At 35.2% G+C, this 19,434-nt stretch overlaps 1 protein-coding gene across 1 annotated transcript in view; it reads right to left on the reverse strand.

Moving 5' to 3' along the window:
* Positions 1-19,434, reverse strand: part of CCDC102B (coiled-coil domain containing 102B) — a 245,136-nt gene that overhangs the window by 141,573 nt on the left and 84,129 nt on the right. The window contains exon 5 of the mRNA XM_021099354.1: positions 19,147-19,263. Within this exon, the coding sequence (XP_020955013.1) occupies positions 19,147-19,263 (117 nt within the window). The remainder of the gene's footprint in view (positions 1-19,146; positions 19,264-19,434) is intronic.

Here is a 19,434-nt window from a genome sequence, read left to right on the forward strand (position 1 = left end):
AAATTCTTCCTTGTCAGACTATTCTTTTCCAAGAATTATATGAAAATCTACTACCTTAAAAGCCATTCAATTTAATCTGTTAAAATGATGAAAGAAAGATCATGGGCTATTTTAAGTTTTTAGGGCTTATTATAAGCAATTCTAATAATTGCATAAATTGAAATGGAATTCCATTGATTTGCTTCCAATTATCAACACTTTAATTCTAACTCTAATATACTATGAATTTTAACTAATAGTGGATACTACTCTTAGGTGAATTTCAGGTCATATAAGAATTATTGAAAAATATTTTCTAAAAATTTTTTAGAAATAAAGTGATTTCTAGAAAATTTTAATGTGGAAGTACAGTCTAACTAGAGTTAACACAAAAATATTTTTGGATTTAATGACCTCCAATTTTATGCATATTAAACATTGAGAAAATATATAAATAACCAACTATTCATTTGTTTAATAAATATTTATTAAGTATCTTTTTGGCACTGGATATACTATTATCAAAATACAAATAATATAAGTACAAATTTTGCAGTATCTCATATAGGAGAAAAACCCCTGTGTGCTATGGGAAAGCCCTCAATAAATCAGGTAAACAGAGGAGGTTATTTGAAGAAACAGTATTTCAGCTGAAACCTTAGGTTTAAGAAGGCAGATAGGAAGAATCAAGGCAAGAGTGTTTCACTAAAGGGAAGTAGGAAATAAATTTGAACACTGTAAGAGGTGAGAGTCCAGTCATGAAGTATTAGGTGTTTGGGAGAGTAAATATGAAAGCAAGTTAAACAAGCAGACACTGATTCTTAAAAGCAAGTGTGACTGCAGGAATAGTTTGAGCTTCTTGTGAAAGAAAAAGTAATACTGTGATTATTCCCAAGGATGAAATACTGGGTCATTTCTTTTATTTATATATGTATGTATGTGCTTATTTATACATTTGCTTACTTCCAGTTTTAATGAGATGTGATTGCCATAGAACACGAACATCTTGATACTCTTGAAAGCACATCAATGAGAGATTGCAATGAATACAATAATTGGAATGTTAAGTTTCATGAATTTAGAACCATGGCATTTTGCTCATCAGCCTGGTACCTGACATGTGCTGTCAGTTCCATAAGGACCTGTTGAAGGAAGAAGTACATAATGGCAGTCTCTAGGAAACAGCTCCTCTGTATTTCAATTACAACTGGGCACAAAGTGAACTTAAAATAGCGTGTTAGAAGAGCAGGTTCTTCACTCACCATTACCTAACACCAATAGAATTTCTCAGCACATATACTCTTAATTCTTATTGCTATTGTCATAGCTGTACTGCACTTTGTGATAGGTGAACACATTGGAATAAAGAGAGGATTTTCAGTAAAATGACTCAGAGTTGAGTATTCTGTCCCAATTCTTTTTATACTGGGAGCCTCCATTGTTCATTTTAAAATATGGAAAATATTTCCTACAGCCTAGTGTTATAAGGCAGGAATTATTTAGGGGAAATAGTTATTAAACTTTCAAACTCAACACAAATATTTCTTGTCATAAATACATTTTCCAAAGAACAAAACATACCAATAGCCATTTCAAATAATGATAGGTGAAAATAGTATATTATTCCTTATAATGTTTTATCAAGATGGTAATCATTTGGTAAATGGGCCTTGTCAACTGAGGAAAACCCCAAGAGAATGCATTGAGTGGCATTCTGCCGGCCAGTGAAGTTACTGAAAATCAGTGTGGCTGTTCATTAATAGATTTGCAAATATTCAGAACTTTCATTTCAGATAATTCATCTAGAAAACCTCATTACAAGCACTGGGATTTTGGAAGTAAGAGGTAAAAGGCAGGGAGCTTGTCATTTCCCCGAAGTAAGGTTACCCTTTTACTGAGGACCTAATATATTCCTAGTAAAGAGCTGTATGGGTTATTTCTTATCCTTACAGTAAGCCTGTAAGTTCATATGTGCGACACATGAGGAAACTGGGTTTTTTTTTTTCTTTTTAGGGCCACACCTGTGGCATATGGAGGTTCCCAGCCTAGTGATCAAATTGGAGCTGTACCCTCTGGCCTACACTACAGCTCACAGCAACATTGGATCTTTAACCCACTGAGCGAGGCCAGGGATCAAACCTGCATCTTCATGGATGCTAGTCAGATTCGTTTCCACTGAACCACGATGGGAACTTTGAAATCAGGGTTCTAAGAGTAGAAGTAATTCTCAAGGTGGGCAAAGCATCCAAGCTGTGGTTCCTGCAAAGTTCCTCTCTGATTCCAATCCTGAGTTCATTCCACCTGTAGCAGGCTAATAGATAGCCAGGGATGTAAGTGTATCCCCATGCCATGGCGACCACCACATTCTGAATCCATTCTACTATGCTAGAGCAAAAGTGTTGTTCATATTTTGATATATTTTGGAGATTTTGGTCTTTGCTTTGTCTCAACCAGCAAATTAATTTAGAGGAGAGATAATTCTGTAAACTCACCTTCAAAAGTCTGGCAACTGAAACAACCTAAAGGCAATGTACATATTACAGGAGTCACCCCCCACCACCATATTTTTAATACTCTTCTAACTATGACTTTAAATCATGTAGTAGAATTTGAATAAATTCTAAATTAAAGTCTACTTCCCTCCTGACCACTGTTCACTATAGCTCAGTAATAGCTCACTTCCTCTTTTGCCAGAAGTCAACAGAGCAATGAATGATTTTAATAATGGGTAATGTCACGTGTATTTTAGTTGCTTTAATTTCATATAAAATCCTTGGAGAATTTCTAGAAGATCCCCAGAACTAATGTGCAACAGAAATGAATGCCAAACAAATAAAGGATGAGGGAGCCATTGCAAAAAATTAATCTAGATGCAGTCACTAAACTCTTAACAGAAACTAACTCAAAGTGGAATACAGACCTGAATGGAAAGAACAAAATAATAAAACTCATAGAAGATAGATGGCCTAGGAGAAAATCTAGATGACCTTTAGACACATCACTAAAGGCATGATCCATAAAAGAAATAATTGATAAGCTAGACTTCACTAAAATTAAAAACTTCTGGTCTGAAAAGACAATGTCAAGAGGATGAGAAGATAAGCCCCGACTAAGAAAAAACATTTGCAAAATATATCTGATAAAGAATATTTTGTTATCCAAAACAGACCAATAACTATTTAAATTCAACAACAAAAAAACAAACAACCCAATTAAAAATGGGCTCAAGATCTATGGATAACAGTCATCTCACCAAAGAAGATGTACAGATGGAAAATAAGCATATGAAAAGATGCTCCATATCATATGTCATCAGGAAAATGCAAATCAAAACAGTGAGATACAGCTATATACCTGTTAGAATGGCCAAAATACAAAACACTGACACCAAATGCTGGAAAAGATGTGGAACAATAGGAACATTCATTCATTGCTAGTGGGAATGCAAAATAGTACAGTTATGTTAGAAAAGTTTGGCGATTTCTTACAAAAGTAAACATACTCTTACCAAGCTATCTAGTAATCATGCTCCTTGGTATTTAGCCAAAGGAGTTGAAAACTTATGTCTACACAAACACCTGCACACAAATGTTTATGACAGATTTATTCATAAATGCCAAAATTTGAAGCAACCAGGATGTCCTTCAGTAGGCAAATGGATACATAGTGGTGTGTCCAGACAATGGAATATTATTCAGTACCGAAAAGCAATGAACTATCAAGCCATGAAAATATATGGAAGAAGTTTAAATGCATTATGACTAGGTGAAGAAACCAACCTGAAAATGCTATGTACTGTATGATTCCATCTATATGACATTCTCGAAAGGGCAAAATTAGAGAAACAGTAAAAATATTAGTGGTTGACAAAAGTTGCAGGGTGGAGAAAAGGGAAGAAGAGGATAGAGAAGGATGAATAGATGAGCACAGAGGATTTTTAGGGCAGTGAAAATACCCTGTATGATACTATAGTGATAGATACACATCATTACACATTTGTCCAAACCCATATGATGTACAGCACCAATAGTGAACCTTAATGTAAACGATGGACTTTGCAGGTCAATGAAGTGTCAATGGGGTTTCACTGGTTGTAACAGATGTACCACTTTGTCGTGGGTGGTGATGATGAGGGAGACTCTGGTGGAAGATCATATGGGAGATCTCTGTACCTTCTCCTCAATTTGCGGTGAACCTAAAACTTCTCTAAAAAGTAAATGTTCATAAAAAAATTTAAAGAGAAACTTTTTATATTTTGGATGCTCATCTTTTACCATATACACGTTTTGCAAATAATTCCTCCTCATTTTTAGCTGTGTTTTAATTATCTTAGCAGTGTCCTTCACATAGTAAAAGTTGTAAATCTGTATAAAGTCAAAATCTTTTTTTTTCGTAAAAAAGGAACACCAAACTTGTATCTCAGATGGAACATGAATCAAAAGCAATGCAAAGACATTTAAAAAGGACGGTGCATCTATGTCTACATGAGTCAATATGTGTTATGACAAAAGAATGACAAGAGAAATGTATTTATTTATGCCCCAGTAGAGAATACTTATACATTTCACAAGTAAAACTTTAAATGGTTATTTTTGGTCCCTTGATTTTGCAATAGCAAGGAGGTCTCAAAAATTCTTAACAGTGTTCCAAAATTCATCCGCAAATATTTTCCTCACTTCTGTGTAGAAGTTAATAATCATCTATACATATCCTAGTGATTCTATTAAGATAAAAAATATGAATGAAGATATTTTTATTATCCAAATGATACTTGTTTTATGCGTGTGTCCAAAACAGCCAGAGAAAAGCTTTAACATAAAACCGAAACTATGAAAATAAGCTTTTATGCAACTCTGATATGCTGCAGTGGATTTCCTATAATCTTGGTAAGGCGTGAAACTTTACAGAAGTAATACTTACAGAATTTGAGAAGTGAAACACAATAGAGGTTTTAAAATGTAGATCTTGTTCCCTTGATAATAGGAACCAGAGGTTTACATATGATATGTATAATAGGATTTGATTTTGCATGCACTAACTACAACCCCAGGCACTCTACCACTAAGAAAAATTATGTAAACATAAAATGCTTAACAAAATCTGCATTAGGAAATTAAGCAACCCATAAAGGATAGACCCTATTTATTTCCAAAATCTCCCCTAAAAGTAATTTTAAAAGTAGACAAACTATCTTGGCCCAGGAATGGTCTCAGAGATTCTGATAGCTCTCAGTGTCTAAAGAACATGAAATCTGATGATGCTGTCTAAAGCAAGGTTTTCCACTCAACTGAGATCATGTTTGTGTTAATACATGTATTTATTTTTTCTAAAGGATTAACAACCATTTTAATTGAAGTTATATTGAGTAATGGTATTGTACTCTAATGGTTCAGACAAAATAGAAAGTTAACTTTCATTATTAGCACTGAGCTATCAAGAAGGGAAAAGTACATTGTACATGATTTATAAGAGGGGAAATAGTAGAAAAGGAGATGGCAGAGTGAATTAGATTAGTGGATGATGATAAAAATGAAATCTGCATTAGGATTGTGGCAAAAGTGTTAATGAGAACCCTCTAAATCACCACCTTCTGTCAAAAATGACTTAGTGTAACAATTTTATGTTTTAATGCTGCCTTTTTAATATCTGGTTTTGGGGGAAATTTGACAAAAATATATTGATGAATTCTTTCAAAAATAGTGAAAAATATTTGTTTGTCTTGTTGATCAAACCAGAATCACAAAATCTCTTTAAGCATTAAAATTTGATTGTTCATTAAGAAGATTAATATCATAATGAGGAAGTTAATTCCTTCCATTCATCTTTAATCTAAAGTCAGTATTTTTTTTAATGGCTGCCCCACAGCATATGGAAGTTCTTGGGCCAGGGATTGACTCTGAGCCTCAGCTGCAGCAACACCAGATCCTTTAACCCACTGTGCCAGGCTGGGGATCGAACTGCTGCAGTCAGATTCTTAGCCCACTGCATCACAGCAAGAACTCCTTAAAGTCAGTATTTTTTACTGGCTTCTAACGACAAGTCTGTTGATAGATGACCTGTCTACATGTGAGTAGTTCTAAGTCTGGACTCTTATTCTGTTGTTTCTTTGGTCTAACAATCATTGCATAAATACCACTCTATTTATAACATGTATATATTTATAAATACATTTTTGCTGGTGTATACATATTTAATTGATCTTATATCCAGCAGTATCTCTAACCTCTCATGAATTATATTTTGAAAATTATTTTGTGTTTTCTAAATAGATAATCACATCATTTGTGACCACTACAATTTTATATCTTTCTAATTCTTATAACTTTAGTTTTCCTCTTTTGTTGAACTACCTGGAATCTAAACAGAATTTTAAAAAGAAAGGGCTACCCTACTATCACTTAGTAAGTAAATAAAACATTTGCTCTAAAAATTTGTAACTCTTTTCAGGTTTTAAAGTTCACTTTGAGTCCTAGTATGCTAAAATGTCTTTCCCCATAATCATGTATTGAGATGAAGCACTGTTTTTTAAGTAACCTTGGAGATAATGACATAATTGATTTTTTCTGCACTTTGTTTACTGTGCTGACTTACATAATAAATGATCTAATGTTAGAGTACACCCTGCATTCCTGTGACAAATCAAATTATTTATTCACCATAAAATTAAGACTATTCGTATTTGGGAAGTTCTCACTGTGGCACAGAGGAAACAAATCTGACTAGTATCTATGAGGATACAGGTTCCAACCCTGGCCTGTCTCAATGGGTCTGGACACCAGCATTGCTATGGTTCTGGTGTAGACTGCAGCTGTAGCTCCTATGCCGCAGGTGTATTCTAAAAAAAAAAAAAAAAAAAAAAAAAAAAAAAAAAAAAAAAAAAGACTACTTGTATTTGGTTAACATTTCTGCCACTATATTTATGTGTGAAATTTACTATAATCTCCCTTGTTTAGATGAGCCCTGTTTAGATGTAGTATAAGGATTAAATTAATGTAATGGAAAGAACTGGGACATTTTCCCTCTTTTTTCTCTTTTCTAGGAGATGTCCTATAAAATTGGAATTATCTACTCTGAATGGTATAACTTAATCATAAAGTATTCTGTTGCTAGAGTTTTATTATTAAAAGGTTTTTAATTCATTAATTTTTAATTTATTTTATTTAATGTTATAATTGATTCAGGCTTTCTACTTTTACAAGAGTCATGCTGGGTAAGTTATATTTTTGGTCAATAATTCATTTCATGTAAGATTTTATTTTTATTAACCTCATCTCTTCACAGCGGTTCCTTATCTTTGTAAATCTCTGCTCTATCTAAAACTGTGTCCCTTTTTTATTTGTAATGTTTTCTAATTATAGCTCTTAATTAATTTTTCCTGAATTGAATAATTTTTTTCAAAGAACCAACTTCTAACTTTGCTATCTCTATAATAATTTTTTGTATCTTATTAATTCCTAATGTTGACTTTCCCTCTTTCTACATTCTTTTTTTTTTTTTTCTAGAATTCAGCTCGCTCATTTTTTGTCTTTGTTATTGGGTTATTCTGGGTACTTCAACAAGCAACACTTTATATATTTTTTTTGCAATGTGTAATTGTGTAATTATTTTTTTCCATTATAGCTGGTTTACAGTGTTCTGTCAATTTTCTACCATATAGCATGATGACCCAGTTACACATACATGTATACATTCTTTTTTCTCACATGATCATGCTCCATCTTAGGTGACTAGACATAGTTCCCAGTGCTACACAGCAGGATCTCATTGCTAATCTATTACAAAGACAATAGTCTGCATCTATAAAAACCAAGCTCCCAATCCATCCCACTCCCTCCCCTTCCCCCCCGCAACTACAAGTCTATTCTCCAAGCCCATGATTTTCTTTTCTGTGGAAAGGTTCATTTGTGCCATATATTAGATTGCATATATAAGTGATATCATATGGTATTTATCTTTCTCTTTCTGACTACTTCACTCAGGATGAGAGTCTCTAGTTCTATCCATGTTGCTGCAAATGGCATTATTTTGTTTTTTATGGCTGAGTAGAAGCAACACTTTAAATTGGCATTTAAAATGAAATACATTTAATACAGGGAAAACATATAAAAGATAATGGGAAGGGAGTCAGGAAAGGCAGAGAACAGTCAGATTATGCCCAGGACTGACTTTGGGTAACAGAGAGACAGAGAAGGAAGGAGGGTTGTGTCCAGTCATCTCAGGCATTGGTACCAGCCAAGGAAAGGTAGGTGAGGCTGCAGAGGAGCTTTTGAGTCAAAGTCACCAGTAAGAAGGGTTGTATCTTACAGAAACAAGGAGGCCTCTCTCTGGCTGGGAGCGGTCTATGAGATTTCATTGCCTGGATTTCAGAGCACAGCAGCTGGGGTTCTGGGTTAATTACACTTCCTGTAATTGAGATCCAAGAAGCACTTTCCCATGGCAGACATAACTGTTTCCTGATATAGTCACTGATGTTATAAATATCCCTGCATTTTGCAGCATCCCTCAAGACTTTAGTTTTTATCTTTCAGTCTGAAATTCCATTAAATTTCTTTCTTTGACCTATTTTACTTAGATGCCTGTTTTCCAATATCCAAAGAAATGAGTTCCTTAAAGTTTTTTCTATAATCAATGCTATAATAAATGACAAGCTATGGTCAAAAAATAGCATCCTTTGGGGATCACATAGTTCAGAACATGACCACTGACTAAATCTCTATTTCTCCAAACAGTGGATGAAAGAAATAAAATCATCTAGTCCATGAATATAACTTAAAGACAGTATAATAGAAACATTGATTCACCTGCAAGAGGGAAAATACATAGCCAAGAGCAGCAGAGGAATCTCTGGGGATCATGTGGGAGCAGAGTCAGATGGGAATTGTGCAGAAGAGAGAACACCAATCAGGGTGGACTCCCTGCAAGGGGAGGCACATTGCTCACAGAGGGAAATACTAACAATGGATTTTAGACCTGGAGGATCAGAACTGGACTCTAGCTTCTAAGAATTTTGTCACTTAAAATGTTGGAGTTTCCGGAGTTCCCGGAGTTCCTGGAGTTCCCGTCATGGCTCAGTGGTTAACGAATCCGACTAGGAACCAAGGGGTTGCGGGTTCGATGCTCAGTGGGTTAAGGATCCAGCGTTGCCGTGAGCTGTGGTGTAGGCTGCAGACATGGCTCAGATCCTGTGTTGCTGTGGCTCTGGTGTAGGCCAGCAGCTATAGCTCCTATTCGACCCCTAGCCTGGGCACCTCCATATGCCGCAGGAGTGGCCCAAGAAATGGCAAAAAGACAAAAAAAATAAATAAAAATAAAAATAAAATGTTATATTCACCAAGCTGTATTAGTAGGCACCTATGAAACCAAGGTATTTTGAACACATCAAATATAGTCAAATACAGAACACATCAAATCATATTCCTAGTGAGTATGTTATGCTCAGTTACACCCTCCTTCTATCTTGATTTTTTTTTCTTTCAACCTCACAGAAGGTTAAACTAGAAGATGCTCTTCTTCTTGATAGGTATTTTCTCCTCCCCTTATCCATTTAACCAACAGCCATTTGGGGGGCACCTACTAGTAGCCAAGCACTGTTGCAGAATGAGGGTAAGATCTCCACCATCTAAAATGACAAGGCTCTGCTTTACCCTTTATGACACATCCATATTAACCTGGGATTTTGGCAGAGGAAGAGAATGCGACTGCTCTCTTAGTTTAAGGCACAATTTTCCAGAAGGTCTCTGTTAATATGAAAACATGTTTTCCAAGGGAAGCATTTTTGAGGATGACAGCAGGAAAGTTCTAAATCAAATATCTCTAGGGACTTCCCTTGTGATACAGTGGGGATCCTTAACTTGTGCTGTCACTGAAGTGGCTTAGGTAGCCACTATGGTGTAAGTTCCGTCTTGGCCAGGGAACTTTCACATGCCCATGGGCGTGTCCAAAAATCAATCAATCAATCAATCAGTCAAATGCTTTTAGAATAAAACAGAATGTTTCTCTTTACTGGAGATTTAAATCTTGATTCAGTGAAACTATACTATAACAATTTTAGAAAAGCAGTTTTGAATTTGAAGCACTGAGAGGAATAATTGATATAACAAGAAACTGGAAATAGCATAGTAATATGAATTTGCTAAGTTCACTTGTTGGCCCCATGGAAAGCAGTAAACAGGATCTTGAAAGAATTGTACAGAACTTGTGGGCTAAAGGACCAGGAAAAATCCCAAATGCATGCCTGTGACCCAAAGGGGACAGACCTGGAAGACATCATAGTGGAGGTCTTAGGTCTCTTGAGGACATCATGAAACACTAGGTACCTTGAAGTCGGCACTAAAATGTTCAGGGTTTTCTAAAGAGGTAGGCTGGTCCTGAGACAAATTAACGTTTGAGAGTTTTGACTAACAGTTTCTCCTATTACCACTCACATCACAATCTTTGGTAGACTGTTTTCTACCCAACCAAAATTAGTGATAAATTTATAGTTAAAGAAACTAAATCTCATATTGTAATTAAATCATCAATCTAACTTAGCTAGAAATCTAACTTTCCAAAGACTAGCCACTAGGAAAAGCTATTGCTATTGAGACATCTGAACAAAAACATTTTAAATACTTTATTCCACTCCATGTAATTCAAACCCCTTTTTGAAAAAACAGAATCTGTTACTCAAAGCACTGAATACTTCCTGGATAAATGAGCACAGGCTTTTATCCATTATTGAATTTTATATTTATCAGCTTTCTGCAACTTCAAGACAAGTGACAGGTTTCATCTTGGTAAATTGGACTGTTTAGATTTATATTTGTCTAAATGACCAGAATGCATACCCATGTGTGACAGTTTGATTTTCACTTTTCCCTGAATATTATTTTTTTCTCTAATGGTTTACTCATATCAAATATCTTTTTATAGATTTTTTTTCCCTGAGTTTGGTCGATATGAACTCAGAATGTGCCAGAATGCTTAAATCCATATCACTGACAGACTTTCAAATTAACCTGCTTGCAACCATCAATATCCCTTTTGAAAATTATATAACCATTTCTGATACATTCATAGTATTCTCAGCAATCCTAACCCTCTTTGCAGGAATATGTAAAGTCAATAAGAGATATGAGTTACAAGAGATTTAAATCAATTCAAATCAACACCTATTGTGACAATCTCAGAAAACTAAATTATGACGGCACTGGATTTCTAATTAAACAACACCCTTCTCATTAAAGAAACTTCTATTTAAGTATGGCAGTAAAATTAAAATCTCAGGTGTCTCTTCATTTAGAATTTCTAACTTGAGGTCAACTCCCCAGCATCATGCAATTAACTACATGATTTTTGATGAATCCTGTGTCCCTCGCTGAAGACTATTCTCTGAGGGCAGGTCCATTTCTACTTTGGACACCACTGAATTACTGGATCCTAACACAGTAGGGAATACAATTTATTTGCAGAATTGAAAATTGGATGTATATTTTTTGAAAACATATTCTCTTTTTTAAACAGAGAACAAAATAACTCTCTGCCCTCTGTACTCCCTACCTTACCCGGACAATGAATTTGCATTAGACTATGTTGCTCTTCTGATCAAAATATCTTCCCAAATCAAATAATTCCTGGTATCTATAGTTGAGTAAGAGGGAAAGGAGGAATTTTTGCTTTACTATCAATATCCTAATATTAAAAAAATATATTTTCACCGTATTATCCTACTCAACAGAAATGCTCTAAAGTTTTCACAGGTCAGAACATCCTTTTTTTTATGTTTATTTCCTAGTAATACTGCCATTTCTAGCTGTCTTCACCTGCTACTCCCTTTATCACATATAACTCTTGCCTGTACCTTTCCTCTTTTCCTGGCTGGGAGCTGTTCATCTTCCACATCTCATCCTCGACATCTTTCCTATGAACTCACATAGATCACCATACTTCACCCATCAAAGGACATAACACACTGTACTTAACTATCTGGGTTGGTTTATTTGTTTTCCAGTGTGGCCATCACTCTATCTGATTCTTAGGATCCTCAGTGTTTAATTCCCGTAAGTACCAAGCACCTTGGAGATGGTTGATAAGTATTTGATGAATAATGATTGAATAAGACAATGAATGAATGAGCACATGAACTATTTATTCTGTTGCCTTGCTTCATTTTTCACTTCACTATCATTTTGTCTATGCAGAGAGAATCCAGTTGGTACACACATGGAGAAAAGTTCCCTTAAACCGCAACAATAATATAATTTCGGTGTGTGAAAAAAAATGTATGTTACAAAATGTTTATATTCTATCTTTCATAAGCAAAATAAAGAGGACTACCTGTATAATCACAAGTTAAATTTGACATGTTACCCATCTGGGACTTTTTTCTTAATTAGGAAGCAGAATTTTAAAAGTAAGTAAATATAGACATTCTGAAAGAGAGAAAAATGAATACACTTGGTTCCTTCTATTTATGTCATATCGTATTCAATTAAGATTAGGAAGAATAAGAAATCATTTAAAAAGCATTCTCTTGTACTATGGGAAAAGATTTTAATCCCAATGAAGTATCAGAGATAATGTGTGTCAAGGGCATGGGGAGGGGGAAACTAATCTAGAACCGGGAGAGCCCACTGTGAGTAAGTCACTAACATCAGAAAGGGAATCTGTGAAAGGAGGGACTAGACCATACCTATAGGTTCTTTCCAGCTCAAGACTTTCATGGTCTTTGTCCATATAATCATCAAAATTTGCCTAATCATCAAAGCAAGAAGGGAGATTTGTAAGACATTTGGTGATTCAGGAATGGGAAAGATATCCTACTTTTTTGGAAGATCTTACAGTTTAATTTTGGAGCCAAAATATTAGATTATTCCCACTAAAATGGGCATCATCAAATATTTATTGGAAGTCTATTTGGCTCCAGAAACTCTGGTCAATGCATTTTTGCTATAACATCTAAACTCCAAAAAGTTCAGTTGAGAAGAAGAGGTATACATTCACATAGTATTCTGAAGTCTTTATGGGACAAAACAGAATTATCTACCATGTTACTAATATAAAATCCTGGATTGTCATTCCCATATAGGATGTACTAAATGAAATTTGAATGATGGGTGTGGGGGGACATGTTTCTTGCATACCTGATACATACACACACATAATGTACTTTGCCTTTGCAGATGAATTCATCCTTTAGATGAGCTATTACTGAAACATCATTTTTCAGATAATCAAACAGATTCAGAAAACCTATGTAGTCTATAGAAAGTTAGCAAAGCAGTGATGGATAAGAACTTGGATCCATGACTCTCAGCTTCCAAAAATGGAAATAAAATGAAGGATGCATATTTTCAGAGGAGTTATATAGAAAGGGTGGAACTTATCATACATGCCGAGAGGAGATTGAGATTTTTAATTGAATTTTTTTTAAGGGCTGCAGGTGTGGCTTATGGAAGTTCCCAGGCTAGGGGTCAAATCAGAGCTACAGGTGCTGGCCTACAGCACTGCCAGATCTGATCTGGGTCTGTGACCTACACCACAGCTCTTGGCAATGCTGGATCCTCAAACTACTGAGCGAGGCCAGGGATTGAACCTGCATCCTCATGGCTCTAGTTGGGTTCATTTCCACTGAACCACAATGAGAACTCCTAATTGAATTTTTACTTTGTGATAATTATACATGCTAAACCAGTTGTAAGAATTGATCAGAACAGGAGTTCCCATTGTGGCTCAGTAGGTTAAGAACCCGACTAGTATCTATGAAGATGCGGGTTCAATCCCTGGCCTCACTCAGTGTGTTAAGGATCTGGTGTTGCTATGGTTGTGGTATAGGCCAGCTGTAGCTCTGTAGCTCTGATTCGACCCCTAGCCCCGGAATTTCCATATACCCCAGTGTGGCTGTAAAAAAAAAAAAAAAAAAAAGAAAAGAAAAGAAATGATCAGAATAAATCCTATGCACCCTTTATCCAGTTATCCCCAATGATAACATCTTGCAACTTTACAGTTGCTTAACCCAATGTCAATAATATAGTCAAAATACAGGCCATTTCCATCACAACGAGGATGCATTATGTTGCCATTTCATAGCCACACACGATCCTCTCCCAGCACTCCTTAATTACTGGTTACCACTCATCTACTCTCCAGTTCTAAAATTTTATCATTTGAATACCATAATATAAATGGAATAATGGGCTATGTTATCTTTGGGGATTGGTATTTTTCAATCAACATGCTTCTCTGGCAATCCATCCACATTGCTGCATGGATCAAGAAATCATTCCATTTTATTGCTGAGGAGTATCATGGTTGTAATGCTTTATTTAATTATTTACCCATTGAAGGTAGCATTCTTGCATTCAAGTTTTGGGATTTACAAACTACTTTAAAGATTCCTGTATAAGATTTGTGTGGATATTAGTTTTCATTTATCTGAGAGAAATGCCCAGGAATGCTATTTCTTATCACATAACAGCTGCTGTTTGGGAAATCCCCCCAAGTTGTTTTCCAATTTTGTTGTATTATATACATTTCCTGTAGCAAGATGGGGATCCAATAGCTCTACATCCCATACATCTATGGTCAACTTATCTACCACAAAGGAGGCAGGAATACACAATGGAACAAGAATAGAATATAAATGTGTAGATAGGTGAGAAAAGCAGAAACCAGAAAATAAGAAATTAAAATTCCTGAAAGTTTAAAACTGAAGTGTTGGTGATAGTTTATCCAATATTTATTTAAAAAAAAAAAACTATTTACTTTCACTTAGAAAATGTCTGTCCCCAAAAGTTTGGCCTAAACAATGTAAAATGAGTGTTTCCTGATTATGAGTTTGCTTTCAAGCAGCAACCAGACTGTAGAAAGAGGTAATGATTTCTTCACTCAGGACACCAGTTTATTTCCATTCTAATAAACTGTCATCTCCAGTTCAAGAGGTTTTGATCTTAAACGTGGGGAAAAGATCAAATCCATCCATTATGCATATGCATATATGCATATGTTGAGACATATTCATTTATCAAATGACTTCCCACTCAGAGAATTCACCTTATTACACATTGGCCAAGAGAGTCAATTATTTAAATCCTCTGAGGTCTTTTTTTTTTTTTAATCACAGCTGCATTTTGAATTTCTTTGATCAATCAGGTTTCCAAAATAGGAAGATCATCATCAAACTACTGAAAGAGACTGGGCAAATTAAGAAATAAATAATATACACTCCTCATATGGAAACAATACTGTTATCAAATTGGTGGGTGTTAGTAACAAAGGTTTTTAAAATTTTCCATGATATGTGGGGACCATCATTGGTTAGAAAATTGTGACATATGAAATGAAAATACTATTTTTAAAAATTCCAATAATATTGTCTAAAAAGCTATCACATTTCTAGAGTCCTTGCTTCAGTGAACTCACAGGATGAGGACAGCGTGGCAATGTCAGGTACTGATACTGGCAGCATGTGGCTTTAGGATTCAACTCATGAACTGGATGACCCTTGGTAAATTCCCTAACCTGCTGAACAATCTGAGCCTCAGTGTACACCTCTCAGAAATCGGAACTGCAACAAGCAGGGCCCTGTGGGGCTATTGGACACAAAAGCCTTTCTATGTCCCCCACTTCTTCTTTTCAGAAAAGGGCCTCATTCAGCCTCCATGGCCTTCCCTGAGTTCCAAGGGGCAGGTTCAGACAGTTGCTCATTGGGGAAGGGAGTGGATGCAAAGACAAGGGAGGAAGAGTTAGGCAAGAATAGTACAGCCTTGGGGCAGGATCCTGGTTCCCTCTCAAGGGATACACATAACAACATAAGCATCTTATACACCTAAGAGAAAAGCTATATTCCTTATGCTTCTTTTAGAAAGGAATACTTTAAAATTGAACAGCTTGGAGCCCTTCCTTGCACTTCTCCCTGGCTTAATTGCACCCTAAACACAATCACCCATAAGCTAAAGATTAGGCACCCTGAGTACAATTGCCTGTGGGTTAAAGATTATTAGTGCATGATGTATTTTAGGAAATGTCCTAGTTTGTTCTGATCTCTGATAAATATGCCCTTTCTTCAGGTATTGTTATTCTAGGCAATAAACCAGAAGACCACCACCAGGATCATGCCGAGATCTCCTGAGGACTTTGAGGATGACAAAGATTCCCTCAGAAAAGAAGAATGCCCCAACCCTGATTCTTATCTGAAACTGTTTTTCTCCTTTTAGACTATAAAACTCTCTGCATTTCTTCTCCAAAGGAGGGCATGGGCTTTAAGGCATCAACCTGCTGTGGCCTCCTTTGCCTGGCAAAGCAGTAAAAGCTTTTTTTTTTTTCCTCCTTCACTCAAAATAGTCTCCACATTTCTATTCAGCCTTGGTGGACAGAGGCCAAGTTTTGGCAACAGAACTAAATGAGAACATAGGTAAAAGATTATCTCAATAATATCTAAAGATATTTTATAAACTTGTCTCAAGGTAAGTTCTCTAAGATTCTTACAATTAAATGTAGCTAGGAATACACAGATCATTAGGGTGCTAAACTATTAAATGAGATTTTATATTTCAGTGGCCCAGCAATATGTATGTGATATATATATACATATATTAAGTTCTCAGTAATGTTAGCTATTATAATAAACATTACACCAATAAAAATGAGCAAACAACCAAAAGTGTATGTTTAAGTCAATAAAATACAAATTAAAATGATCTTTTTGACTTAGCTAGGAAAATATTAAAAACAATAATATTCTTTTGGCTGTAGAAGGAGCATGTTTATACACTGTAGGTGAGTGAGAATGTAAATTGATATACTTTTTCTAATGAACAATTTGGCAGTCTGTGAAAAAATAAACATTATTTGAAAAAGCTATAAATTCATTTCTAGGAATTTACCCTGAGCCATTTTTAAATGTCTAACGATGTATGTGCATGTGCATGTTTACTGTAGTGTTGGTTATATATCTAAAAATAAAAGTAAAATTATTTTTTAAATAGATGATCTTTTAATTAAATTATGGTGCAATCACCTAATGACTTTTATGCAAACCAAAAATCATGATATGATTTTAAGACCTAAACACAACCAGTGCAAATAATGTCAACAGAGTGGTTACATCTTCCAAGGAAAGGAGGTAGCTTCTGTGCTAATTTAAAATTTAAATGAACCCATATACTCACATATAACACACACACTCACTGTTTCTATAAGATATAGCTGCAGACTTATGTCAGAGCCATAGCAACACCAGATCCTAGCCGCATCTGTGACCTATGCTGCAGCTTGAGGCAATGCTGGATCTTTAACCCACAGAACAAGGCCTGGGATCAAACCCATATCCTCAGGGATACTAAGTTGGGTTCTTAACCCACTGAGCCACAATGGGAACTCCTTCTATAAGAATTTGTCCCAATATTTGTCTTCTTTTCAACAAAAACTTCTTTCTGCAATTTAATTCAATTTTATATACAGCATTCAAGTGCATACAGTAAAAGACATAGCCAATTCACACATACATTTGCTTTCAGAATTCAGTGCTTCACTAATTTCAAAATAGCAAAATCATGCATCATAGTGCTTGAATGTATTGTGGTAGAGTTCTTTAGGTGGGTGAAATGTTTGTATCCTACTTTAAGAAACATAATTGCACTCTATGGATGTGAAATAGCTTATTCAAATGCGTCTCAGAACTTTTCATTACACCAAACTTAAAATGGTTGTGCATCAGAGAGCCTGTATTGCATGACTCCCAAAGTGTCCTGAAAATGATGATATAAGGCAACTTTTGAGGAGAGTAATAACAGCCATATGTACCTTCTTCTGTATCTGCCTCTAATTCCTAAATACACCTGTATACATCCTGGTGTACAATGCTTAATTGAAATGCTTCTCAGATCTCTGGGGCAAGGAAAAGTGGTACCCATCCTCATGGTTTGGTTCCTCTTAGAAAACAAAAGCTTTAACAATCATCGGTTTTTCCCTTTGACTTAATTGTTAGGAAGAGTAGTTCCCAACAGTTGAGTCTTTCTCATCATAGATCTCTCCACATGCCCTCCTCAGCCTTACAGGACTTATAGCTGATGGGGAAAGGGAAGAGCTAATTGTCCAGAACATCTCAGCTAATTCCCAAGAGTAAAGTGCTCTTCCAGACAATTTTTCCCCTGACATGTGCAATCTTTTCAAAACTCTTGTGTGGTAACTAGTATTACTCTTATGTCCATTATTACAGTTTGTTTAGAGACTCAGAGAGGCTTAAGGGGTTGATCAGAATGAAGTAATTAGTAGGTGATGGTGCCAATTTGCCCCCAAATCTAGACATTTTCCATTGCACTATGTTCCTCTGATAACAAACATACTGTGTTATAAATTTATGTTTATCTAATATAAAACATACCTTGGTGTGAATTCATCTTTACAGACCTTTATAAGGAAGAAGTCTTCTAATACAAATTACTTTTATCTCAGCTTATATTTTCTAACTTATTTCCATTTCTAAATTGTTCCTATACATTTGTATCTAAGACATCCTCCAGAATCACCTGTTACAAAATATATAATTTCTGACTTCCTACTTCTATGCACTAACACAATGTTCTATAAAGTGCAAATAATTCTACCTCCTCCTATTTCTAAGGATGATAATTCCTCCTTTATCAATAAGACAAAGAAAATAGCATGTACAGTCTGTAAAAATTAATTTGCTGTTGGTGATGGTGGGAATGGAAAATAGATGTTTCCATGGCTTTACTCAGCACACCTGTAAGAGAGGAATTAACTACAACAAAAGTGAGGTGGTTCTGTCTACTGCTAGTTGGCAACAGCCTTGCTAATTCAACTATGAACTGTATGTAACAAATCTTGCAAGTCATTGTTCCTGATATTTATAGCACATGATATCCAGAAACATCATAAAAGCAATACTTTTAATAAGTATTTATTTACAGAAAGACATATCATCTATGTGAGTATTAGTCAAATGATTTGTCTTTATAACATTCAGTTAATTCAGCTGTAGTGTTGAACAAATATCATTCCACAGCATTTTAAATCAGATGTAAACTGACATATTAGTCTTGATTTTCAGCAGCATTCTTTTTCACAAAGCAACCAATGTCTACTCAGTTATACTTCTTAGAACAGTATATCATTTAATAACCTTCAGATATGTTTTAGTACATCACTCTTTATCCAGTATCTTACCTCTGCTCTTAACTCATAAATCACTCTGTCATTGCGGTTCTGGGAGCTTGATCCTTCCTTTATATCTCCTGATAAGTCTTCTATTTCATTTTTATGTTGACCATGAAGAATGTTAAACTAAAAAAGGAAATTAAAGTTATAATCAACCTCTGTATGACATTACAAGGGTTGGTTCCAGGATAACTCACATTAGCCTTTCATTTTGCTTTTATTTGTTTCCCTGTGTGGAGTCTGATAGGTTTTGTTGTTGCAGTTGTAATTATTATATTTGAACCATTTTTTTTAACA

Source organism: Sus scrofa, chromosome 1, assembly GCF_000003025.6.
Source record: "Sus scrofa isolate TJ Tabasco breed Duroc chromosome 1, Sscrofa11.1, whole genome shotgun sequence".
In the NCBI taxonomy this organism is placed as follows: domain Eukaryota; kingdom Metazoa; phylum Chordata; class Mammalia; order Artiodactyla; family Suidae; genus Sus; species Sus scrofa.